A 12,071-nucleotide genomic window follows, 5' to 3' on the forward strand; every position below is an offset into this window, starting at 1 on the left:
AATTCTTAAACAAAGTGATCAACCAATACATTCATTAATTTGAAATTCATTTTGCAACTTAGTTTAGCTTTCAATGGAGCACACAGGGGTAATTGCATCACTAAGCATCAAACTCCAGTCAAGTTTCCTGGTTTTCATTGACCTGCCCAATTCATATTACATTACTGGGTGTGACACTGGCAGCTGTCCTGTAACTTACTTGCTAAGCATGGTCCCCTCCCACTTGTCAAATGTACAAGAGGATTTCAGAGAAACCTGTTCGGTAGGGAAAGCTAGTATGATTTTTTTTTTTTTTTTTTTTTTTTTTTTTTGCATTTCTAGAAGGGGATTTAGATTGTAAAAGCTGCAGGGCGCACTGACAGTAATTGTATATAGGTGTTTGTAGATGGACTGATTCTGATGAGTAAGTGGGAAAAAGACACTTGTGTACCAGTACTGCTGTTCATCCTGTTCTTTGTGGACTACTCTTTACAGGGTAAGTGTATATGTTATTCTATATACTCTGCTGCATATGCATTCACACGATAATCTTACCAAACCAGTCCTTGGGCTATAGAAATGAAAACCTATAAAGTTGCAATCTTGACTGGTGATTGATGAGTATTAAAAAAAACAAACAAAAAAAAAACATGCCAAAACTGAAGATAAACTAGCATTACTGGAAGATCAGCTTTAAAGAATCAGCCATTATATAAAGCAAGTACAGAATTTGCAGTAAACCAGAAAAGAAGAAAAAAAAAAAAGAAATGCAAATAGGATGAAATACTGATTAGATGTAGTGCCGTCTGTAACATTTTAAAAAGTATTCTCTATAATTGGCCACATTTTAATTTTGGTGCAAGTTCGTGACAAATTAACGGGGATAAAAGTTTAACTATAACTGGGTAATAATGAGCAGTGAAAAGAGGTTCACTTCACTTGTAGATGATTACATTTGAATTACTGCCACCGACCAGTATTTTATAACCTCCGCTATCCTTTTTCTTTTTAATTTAGTCGTTGCCAGTGGTTTTTTTACCCCGGTTTTCTCCCCAGTTTGTTATTTGTATCCTTGTTCACCGCTAAAATTCGGGAAACAGAGGCTGGAACATGCGTACTCCGAAACGTGCTTCTGCCAATCTGTCGTTTTTCACACTGCGGATCCACAGCGAGGCCACCAGACCTATAGTGCCGGAGAACAACACAGATCTGATAGCTCCCTAGGCCCTCCTTACCCGGGCGGCACTCAGCTAATTGTGCGCTGCCTCCTGGGAACCCCCAGTAATGGTCGGCAGTGACACAGTCTGGATTGAAACCTGCGATCTCTGGGCTATAGGGTGCATCCTGCACTCCACGCAGAGTGCCTTTGCTGGATGCACCACTTGGGAGCCCTGAACCACTATCCTTTCAATAAAACCTGCAGGTCTTTGGAGCGAAACTAAATATCATGTGTAAGAAGCAAATGAATTGAACTGAATTGAAGAGTGTATAAATGCAGAAATTCCTATCTACTGAAGTTAAAAGCTTCTTCGCTTTTAATCTTATAAAAGCTGTATGTGCACTGTTTATCTGTACACTGGTAAAATACATGTCTCTGAAGAGATTTCATGTAATAGGGGTTACAAGTCCAATTTCACCGAACAGCCTACAGCAAAAACTCAGTGATTCTATTTTTTTCTCTCTACTAAAATAAAGTTTTTTTTTTCTCTACTAAAAATAAAGTTTCTTACTGTACTGGTATACTTCAATGATCATAATACGATGCACAGCATAGTACTCTCCTTGTCAATATGCTGGTATTTATAATACTAGTGCAGTAATTCAATGTGGTTTACTATTACAACAATCAAACATAAATGGTCCAAAAGGTGCTGTTTTGCAATAATCTGTTAAGGAGTTTAGTAGAGACCATATCTGTTTGAAATTCCATTAATGCAACCTATTTACCTATACTGTATTCCAGTGTTACCGTTGACAGGTCAGAAGGTTTACATAAAAAAAAAAAAGCCTGTGCTTTTCATTTGCTTGTTTGAAGATTTCCATGTAGTCTGCAAACATTATGTCTCTAACAACAAACCAACATTTGTGCCTAAGAATGAGCTGTTGATAAGAAAAATATTTCTTAAAAATAAATATTCAATAAATGAACAGCATTGTAATACAAGTCCTCAGTCCTATACATCTACACTGTTTGCTTTTGCAGGTTAGTAACAGTGTTTATACTGATTCTGTTTTGCAGCCCGAGGAGTCACTATAGCAATCCCTAACCAGGTTATCAACGCCACAGTGGAGGAAAGTGCTTTGCTGTCTGTTGAATACTTATGCCAAGGGACTCCCACAGTCCAGTGGAGCGTTCTGTCAATATGGAAGATACAAAACATTGTTGTCTGGGAGCCACAAAAACAACCGAACATCTCGCAGTCTTATAAAGACAGACTCTGCACATACAATAATGGCTCCATACAGATTTTAAACCTGCGTGAAAACGACACTGGTTACTATGTGATAACTGTGACAGACCATTTTGGAACAAGCAAAGATGCTGCCATTTTTCTGAAAGTTGATGGTACATCTGTTTCATTATAAGTTAATAACATAGACTGTTAAAGTACATTATAAGTCGCATCCCCACTGGAATATATTTTGCTGAGATTGTAGAGCTCACACTCAGAATATCACTGAAAAGCATTCTAAACATTTAAACCACAACAGTTTCTGTATAAGCACATTTAAGTATGGTAATATCATCGATTTAATGACTTTAAAAATGTTGATGTGTTCGGTGGCTGCCTTTAATCAATTTGATTAGATATAGCCACTAAAAGAATCCTTGTAAAACTGATGTATGATGTATTTAGTTTGGGTTCAAAAGACTTCCAATGGAGGCCAAAGTTGTTTTTCTATTATATTTTTAGCTGAGGGACAAATAGGACACTATGTGTAGCCTCCTAAGTGCAGATAAATGACAGTACACTGAATCCAGCCCTCTCTAGCTGACTTTCTAATAACAGTATCTGTCAATCATGTGAGAATGAGTGCATAACAATGGTAATCGTAACCAGTAATAAATAAACCCTTTTCTTTTTCTCTCCCTAGTGCACATCTATGAGGATTTACATTTTGTAGCTGCTATCCTTACAGTTCTGGTAGCCATATCAGGATTTTCTATGTTTTTAGTGTGGCTGCTGGAAAAATGTATGCAGATAATTAAGAGGAAGAGATGGAAACACAAAATAAGAAAAGGTATTTTGTTGTTTTGGTATTTTCAGACACAAACAGGGAGGATTTGCTTTTGAGAGGCATTTAACCAGACACACGTTTGCTTCACCACTATTGAAACGTATCGATGAGCCCAGGGTTAATGTCTCTGCTCTTTTTGCTGACTTATAACTTGCAAACAACCTCATGGGGCTTTTATTGGATGACCTGGATTTTAACAAATTATTCAATTTGTCTGAGGACTGCTAGTCGAATGGCCATTGAATTTAACTTCCTTGAGTATTTCAGCCTGAAAAAAAGTGCAGGGTACTTGTCCCCTCCGTTCCCCCGGGATCAGCGCCTGAAATTTCAGTATTTAATAGTTATGCTCAAGACTGGTTCAAGATTGAAATATTAAACAGTATTATTTGTATTCACTAACATCCTTGTAATGTTTTCTCTATTATTTCCAGAAGCTGAAGAGATAGAGCTGCAGTCTGTTTGATCAAACTGACACTGTTTTCATTTTCAAAGTCTGCAATTATTTTTTTCACCCAGATGTGCTTACAAAGGCAGAGAACATTAATAAAAGGATATCGTTGTGACAGACAAGAGCTGGAAGGGACAGCACACACGCTGAACTAAAATAGTGGGGCAAAAAGAACTGAATTAATTTGCCTCAAATGTGAGGAGGGATGGGTTATTTGTTGGACTTCAGAAAATGACTGAAAGAGAATGAATTACATCCAACTTGAAGACAGCTAATATTCATTACCGGGTCACTTCCTGTTTTGTTTCTGATCAAACATGGTTAGTTTCACACTGCTGTTTTGTAAACACGCACACTTCGTTCCTGGTGTGGTCATGTTGGATGTTTACATTCTTTATATTGAAAAAAAGAAATTTTACCTTAACAAAATATAGCATGTAGAGTTGTCAATACTTTACGCTTGTGATGTTTCATTTACAGCTGTAAAATAAAGCTTTACAGCTATATAGGAGTTTGTTTTTATTTATTTTTTACACAAAAAGTTTATTGTATGAAAAACATGTTACAATTAGCTAAATAAAAGTTGTGAGGAAAAAGGAGAAAACAAGAAATGTGCAAAGAAAGACAAGGTAAAGAGAGTAATGAGAAAATGAGGGAAATGTGAAAGAGAATGAGTCGTTGTATTTGGTCATCTAAAGTATAAGTGGTCAGGAAACACTGTGCTTATATTGAATTGAGACTTTAGTCTGTTTTGTCAACAAACAAACAGTTGGATGACCCATCTTGTAGGGAATGCTATGAACAGGACACAAGCCTGGTGGCAGTGGTGGAACAATGGCAACTGCCAGGCTTAGTATTTCAACAGTTTTGAATATTTTGGTGATCTCTCACACAATGGTGCAGGGGTCACCAACCCTGGTCCTGGACAGCGCCTAGCCATCAGGTTTTAGACTGTAGGTATCTTTACATCATCAGTGGCTATATATCTGGAACACCTGTTAATCTTAACTAATTAAGCCAATAATTTGTTAAATTAAGTAACAGAGATTGGTTGAAAGGAAAACCAGCAGCCACAGTAGCTCTACAGGACCAAGGATGGAGACCCCTGAATTGGTGAATCTTAAAAGCCCACCCACACATGTCCTTAGAACGATGTGGATCTTTTTCTGAGAAGGGCGCAAGTTTGGACTAAGAATAAAATAACTTTGGAATGATGAATGCTGCAGTAAAGGTCAAACTGAACAAACAAACACAAGTACAACTCCAAATATTACTTAACTATGGTCAGCTATACAAAGGTTAAGTAACATGGCCATTCCATTCCTGCTTTTCATTCCATCCATGTCCTTTTTTAATTCAATCAACTAAACACTGTACAGGTTTATTAATCCAAGAATGAAGGCAGGAACAGAAACAGCTTGGAGAGCTGCCAGTAAAATATTTGTTTAGTGATAAAGCAATAGTTTAAATACATTCTGATGTTGGATGTGTAAAGGGTGAAACTGAACCTCATCAGAGGCAGCTTTGTAAAGTTATACATTACTTTGGAAATCATCAAGGCAAAAATCTTGAACTCTTGAAGTATGTTTCTGAGGACACGGTCCTTAACCAAACACACTACAGTGGCTGCAAACTACAGCTGCCAAGAGACCCAACCATATAAACGGCACACAATACTGTGTAAACAAACGAACTACCCACTTGGATACATGTTCCTTTTATCACACCTACATTACATTTTGATGGTTTTGGGTATAAACAATGTCTCAGGTGCTGTGACCTCCCAGTGTAAGCCTGCTTTAAGGGCAAGGGGTAAGAGCAGCCATCAAAAGTTCCATTTTGTACACAAAGTTGCGTCCTTCCATTTTACTCCAGTGCACTTCTTTGTGTGGCCCGCGCAAGTAGTTCCATTTGTTATCTTGGATGACGTCGCTCTTCAGAAGGTCTTTGCACTGGTTTCTGGGAAACTGCACCATCACTTTGCAGCCACTTTCAGGTCCGTTCCTCACTGTAATCGGACAAGTGTAACAAGATGAGGATTAGCACGTCATTGTTTGGAAATACAAAGATGGTTGCTAGTCAATGTACATTAATCCAATAATAAACTTCAATAAATAAAATCTCAACATCCCTTTCAGTCACTGAGTGCAGAATTGTACCACATTAAAGTTTCCTATCTATGGATCTATTTTATAATGCATGTATGTTTTTTCAAAGTTTTGGCAACTTCTCGAACTCCATAGAGTTCACACAAACGTTTAAAATGTCAGAACATTTGATAAAAATCATTACCCAAGGGAATCTATCGTGAAAAGATAACTTCACTCACCATGACTAACTGGAAGGTAATCATGTCCTAGGTATGCCTGTATAGAATATTTCTAAGACACCAAAACTATTTATTTATCTGGAGGTGTTCTTTATATTCTCTTCTCTTACCTGAAATAGAATACTCTCCATTGGATGACGCCACTGTTATTGCTGATGCATTTCCAATGCTCTCCACTGAACCCAGACCCACATGGTTACTGAAACTCAGCACGTGCCATCCCATCACTTTGGCCAACTGCTGCACTGCATGAACCTGGTGCTGTGACATCTGTACAAAACATACATTTAAAAAACGTGTGTGTGTGTGTGTGAATAAGTTTGTTTGGGAGATTGATTTTTGTTGCTGTGCTCAGAACGTTTAGATGTTTCTTTCCCTTTAAAAATAATTAAATGTAGTTACAACACTCAGCCACTCTGTGGCATGAGTTCTATTAATTGTCTATTACAAAGAAAGACCATTTACATTATATAATGAACACAAGTCATGAGTTTTGATGTAAATACATTACTCCTCCCTTATACCTGCAAAAACAACTTCTACTGGTAAAACTACAGACTCAGGTATGGCTTATTCATGATATGTTCAGAGCAGATTTATCCGGGGTCTACTGTTCAAACTCCTGCCACCTGGTCATTTCAATTACCTAGTTAAAGTTCTGAAACCCCACACTGGGTGGAGCCGTGAACAATGCAGCCAAGATGCAAGTGTGCTTACCTGGGAAAGGAGGAAATCCTGCAGCTCCTGCTCCTGGTGAGACAGTGTGATTACCCGTCCATCTCTGTGCACCACCCTGATCTGCTCCACTCCAATGGTCAGCTGCAGCTGAATGGACCTTCCAGAAAAAAGTTACAAACAAGCTTCTATTTAAACTATCTTGGAGAGAAACCACGACACAAAGTCTCTTTTTAGTGTTGATTAATTATAATGCACTGTTTGGGTTAATTCCTCTAAATGTGTGTTTTTCTTTTTAGTACAGACATGCTAAGTGCCCTGTTTATGTGAACACATAATAAAAAGTAAAAAAGTATACAAGGTGCATCAGTATTTCTGATAAATGTGTGTAATGACTTTTAGTCAAATGCCAATCAAAATACCATTCTCTCATCCCTTTTCAAAACCGATTAATAAAGTCCTGGATATTCACTCATGACTTACTTGCATATTTGCTCATAACCCTGGGAAGTAATTAATACTTTGACACTGGATTCGTACACATCGTTAATGTTCGACCAGTGGGCTTGGATCTGGGGATCTTCAATGCGGCTTGCCAAGCTATCAATGGTACGCGCAGTTCTGAAAATAAAACAGCAAGTACTTACAGTTATGTCAAACTGACCACCACGGAGTCCACTGAATTGAAATACACTATGGCGGATCTAAATTCTGCAGATGTTTAAATCATTAAAAACTCTACAGAGATTTAAAAGACAGTGATGCTCTCAAGAGATTCACATTTACAGTTAGATATTTGACTTACATAAGCTGGGTCTAATTTGAAAGCTCTAAACTGTGGTGGTATTTAGATCCTTAACATGCTGGATCAACTGAATCACCCATGTGTTCTCTTTCTATAATGCAAACAGCAAATCAACCGCAAATCCAGACCACTGACCTGCTCCTGAGGAAGATATGCTTTGCCTGCTTGATGATCTTCTCCAGAAGCCCTTCACTTTGCTGTAGAGAAGTGATCTCAGCTTTATCGTAGGCCATGGGCCCCGCCAGACGCATTCTCTTATTTCCAAAGGGGGCGCTTGCAGGGTGGGGCATAACAACTGAGCTCAATGTCTGTTTGTGGAACTGCAAGGGAAAAGGACAGGCAGTTTACAAATAAAAAACAGAAAACCTTGATGTCAGTGAAGTATGGATTATGTCTGAAAGGAGTAACTACGAATAACACAAGGAATGTAGTAGATCTGACTGTACAATTTTTTTCAGCCAAACAGAATAGTTTACCTCTCTCATTAGCTGATGAAGGTTGTGTTCAAGCACATAAAGGTGATCGTCTGGTTTGTTTTTTTCTGGAGTTGATTTCTGATTCTTTTTATCCCCAGTTGAGTGGCACAAGGAAATGGAGAGCTGCAAACCTGAAAATTAAAAAAAAAAAAAATCCATCTGCAATTGTTGAATACGGTTTTTAAAGAATGTATTTTAAAAAGAATATCCTTAATTTTTTTGTTTGTTTGTTTAATGATGTCATTCCATTTTCAGAAACACTATTGAATATGCTATAAAACACCTTTTCTCTTGGCTTCGGAAAACAAAAGTTAATCTGGTCGGGGCCACAAAGCTACCTAAATCTGTACCACCAACTTTTATGGAAGATCTATGGGTTCTATCTCCTGGTGGCTGGAAATTTAGATTTATACAGGTTGCTGGTCCAGTACTCTCTAGTTCTGAATAGTGCAAATGTACGTTGGGGATTTACATTTTTTTTTTTAAATTATTTTCAGTTTCTCAAAATATTCACGTTATTCATATTCTTATACTTATTAATGAAAGCAAGCTTCCAGGCCTATTCATTTTACCTGGAAAAGGCTGGGAGATAATCTGATTCTTCACAACAATGTGAGGGATCTGGGATTTGATCTGTACAGCTTCACGGGAAAGCTGTGCAAATATCTCTTTACAGAGAAGGACGTTCTGAGCAGCCTCCAGTTTCAAATGCCAGGGCTGGGTACCTGCCGAAAACAAAACAAAAGCGTTCATGACTAGAAGCGCATTTTACCTGTCAATATTATAGCAACAATGTTATTTATCTCAACTCAGAAGGAAAAAAATGTGCAGTTTGATTTTCAATAAAGCCTTTTTTGATTTTAAATTGCAAAAAAAAATAAAAAAATAAAATACTACTTACTGATGTTACCATTTTTAATGTACTTATTTGGTGGTATGAAAGCTCAACAAATTAATTAATTATTAATGTGTTAATACCCTATTAAAATGGATACATAATTAAAATAAATGTTGATTTTTTTTGGTTTGTTTCATGAACTGAGATTTATATTTTTATATTTTTCTTGGAGAGCATTTTATTCTTATCCCAATATTGGCGTGGGTCCAGGATAGATCTTTCCATGGCACTATGTGAACAATAATCACGACATTACACTTGCAAAGTAAATCTAAGAATTAAAAGGTTCGTACACCATGACTGGTTACAATACCTGATTTAGGTTTTAGTTGTCTTCTGAAAAGGTTAATGGTGCCAAGATCCCCAATATCAGGAGCTTGTTTCTGAATGGAGACCTTTTAAAAAAAAAAAAAAAAAAAAAAAAAAAAAAAAAGTTTATCTTAAGATTCGATTCCTGAAAACAACTCAAGATTAGATTCCAGTTCCCGATCTCCAAACCCTGCCCTTACCTTAATATAAGCCGATCCCTCCAGATCACTAGGAATCTGAACATCAAGTGGACAGTAATCTTCTGGAATCTTCTTATCAAGGTCAATGTCTGTATTCTTTATTACTTCAAAAGTGCCCTGGTGGGGAAAGAGCGACCCTGGAAAACAGAACCATACCTAACTATCAATGCCTGCTTCCAGCATCTTTACATTTGTATTTTAGCAACGATAAAGACCTGCAGTGAATTACAAACCTGCGCTCCTGTAGCTGAGATCCCCAAGGATTTTGTCGCTGACCTTCCTCAGCTTCCACTGTGATCTCAGCCGGAGCAGCTCAGAGTTGAAGTCTCTTTGCCGCCTGTTTTCCAGGTTCTCAGCGACAGACTTGTTCAGCTTTTCTGCTCCTTTCAAGAGAAGCTGAGCAGCTGTTGCTAAGGATTTCTTCTTACCAAGAAGCTGCAAAACTGGGGGAGTCTAAAATAACACAGACCATGAATGATATGGAGTAAACAACAAACACAAGGCTAGTTATTGCAATATCTCATTATGAAATGATAATACAGGATGACAACCTTGTATTATTGTTTTTTTTTTTTTTTTTTTTTTTTTTTTAAACACACACTTGTTTATTTGTGCATTTGTTAAAAATATATATGTATTTTAAGCTTCCACATTATCTTTTTAAACATGTTACAAGAGAACAGAAATATGGAACCTTTCCAACAGCGCTGTCTTGGGAGACAGGATCCAGAGTCATGTACTTCTTTTCCTTAACCACACTGAGCACATCGTACAGCACACACATCTCAGTGAGGGCACTCCTTAAGTTGTTTCTCACAGAATCCCAGGGCCAGAGTGAAGGCTGGAACTTTACTGTTGCTGGGGAACCAACAAAAATAAGCAAGACTTCGCTTTCGGTCTAGGAATCAGAAGTGTAAGGCGGTACGTGAAAAAAAAAACTATTGAATTCTGAAAATATGGCAGGCAAATTAAGCTAAAAGAAGGGGTGACCGAGACTTAAGCAATGGCTAAGTGAGATGGGAGCATATTAATGTTGCACAGACTAGTGCAAAATGCTTCGAACGGTAAGCTTATGTGCTTTCTATATTAGACTTAAGGAATAGTTTTCTGGAATTCTTAGCAAGCATGGCAGATAATGATCGACGCAGAAACCCCTATAAAGAATCATCAGAAAGCACATCATTAAGTTACTAAACAGGTACTGGGTAGCTTGGCAGTAGTTCAGGACTACATGGAGGTGTTTAGGAGGTAGGGGACCAGTAATAAGAGAACTGAAATTTTAGAAAAATATTAATAACTACTGTAAACTGACAACCCTCACCTTCATCCTCTTCTTGTTCCTGTTTCCCCCATTCCTGTCCCCTTGCCTCCCCCTCTCCTCCCTCATCCTCCGAGCCGGATCCCTGTCCAAAGTCAATTCGCTGGGCAAGCTTGGCAAGGTTCTGAGACATTGACAGGGGCTGGACATATGTCTCCGTCCCATCCAATGCCACCTCCTGCACCTGCTTCTCACAGGCCGACTCGATGCTGATTTGAACCGCAGGACCTCCAGACATCTTCAACCAGTCTGGTGATTATATAATTATACTTTTAAACTGTAAAAGAAGACAGTAAATAAATTACACAATGTAGTCTTTAAAGCAACAGAAACAGGACTTATTCTAACTTAAGTAAAAACTAAAGAAATAAACAGCCCCACACAAAACACTATACTGGCATAAATAGTATTTGTAATGGACGAAGGCAGCTGATTATTTCTCTTTCTTCAGTCCTGATGTTAAATTTAGTCCCACATCACACAGCATGCTAACAATTTTGTAAGAGGTATTGTAAAGATTAATACATACATAATACTGGTCCCATAATCAGCTCAATAGTGGGTGGAAGTGAATTTGCATCACTGTTAAAAGCTTTAATTTATTGTATTTGTATTCTTGCTCCTTATAATTTTAGAACTAGTATGAAAAAGCCGATTCCACCATACCACAGCGAAATTACTCCGCGAAGAAATGCAATGACATATCGCACTGACAAGCAATGCATACTGGCAAATATTATAGTGTATTTTTCTTTTGTTTGCGTTTTCTGAAGTGTTATTCTACAAAACATAAACATATACATTTGTAAATACATACAGCCTAAGCTGCAACATGCAAAACATCAGAGCTTGTATGTGCAGTTTCGTCGAATCTGGTGTTTAACAAAAAGGCTACAGAAAGAAGGAATGACCCGCATAATGTTATCCCCATAACTAAATGCAGCGCAGTTTACCCTTTCCATGTATACTAATTGAATGTTGCAGTTGTTTTACTCTGTTAACATTAATACACTGTACTCACATTCACAGACACTCCGCTGCTTAATCTCACGAGAAGTTCGCGTAACACGTTAATTCTGTTTCTCGCGAGATTGGTATATTTAGTGGGTTTGATAGAGGTTTTTGTATGATGCAGGAGTTTATTCGTTCATTTTTTTTAAATGTACATACTGTACTCAAACAACCATTTCCAAACTACTACATTTGATGACCAGGAGATCTATGTAATAACAACAGGACTACAACCCCCATGATGCTCTACTGTTACTGCTTTCATGTGTGTTCAGTCATTCGCGCTCCGTGCGAATTCAAGCAACTGAACTTTAAAGTTCCAGAATAATTTTTACAAACTGTGCATGAATTCAATAATTCAGATTTATTATCGACAGTATTTT

General features: G+C 37.6%; 2 protein-coding genes across 2 annotated transcripts; one reads left to right on the forward strand and one right to left on the reverse strand.

Annotated features, from left to right (window-relative positions):
- The first annotated feature begins 330 nt into the window (after positions 1-330).
- Positions 331-4,099, forward strand: LOC121302921 (V-set and transmembrane domain-containing protein 5). Its single transcript, XM_041233271.1, has 4 exons — positions 331-475; positions 2,219-2,545; positions 3,076-3,222; positions 3,651-4,099. Exons 1-4 carry the CDS (start codon positions 400-402, stop codon positions 3,680-3,682), a joined length of 582 nt encoding a protein of 193 aa, XP_041089205.1. The 5' UTR covers positions 331-399; the 3' UTR covers positions 3,683-4,099.
- A 144-nt stretch (positions 4,100-4,243) lies between these two features.
- On the reverse strand, positions 4,244-11,783 carry med17 (mediator complex subunit 17). The gene is made up of 13 exons (XM_041233270.1): positions 11,699-11,783; positions 10,681-10,954; positions 10,054-10,217; positions 9,593-9,812; positions 9,360-9,496; positions 9,164-9,245; positions 8,525-8,677; positions 7,953-8,083; positions 7,612-7,796; positions 7,155-7,292; positions 6,714-6,831; positions 6,107-6,266; positions 4,244-5,675 (listed from the first exon to the last, which is right to left on the reverse strand). The coding sequence occupies exons 2-13, from the start codon at positions 10,913-10,915 to the stop codon at positions 5,467-5,469; spliced, it is 1,932 nt and encodes a 643-aa protein (XP_041089204.1). The 5' UTR covers positions 10,916-10,954; positions 11,699-11,783; the 3' UTR covers positions 4,244-5,466.
- Between the last annotated feature and the right edge of the window lie 288 nt (positions 11,784-12,071).

The sequence above is a fragment of the Polyodon spathula genome, chromosome 30, assembly GCF_017654505.1.
Source record: "Polyodon spathula isolate WHYD16114869_AA chromosome 30, ASM1765450v1, whole genome shotgun sequence".
Taxonomy (NCBI): domain Eukaryota; kingdom Metazoa; phylum Chordata; class Actinopteri; order Acipenseriformes; family Polyodontidae; genus Polyodon; species Polyodon spathula.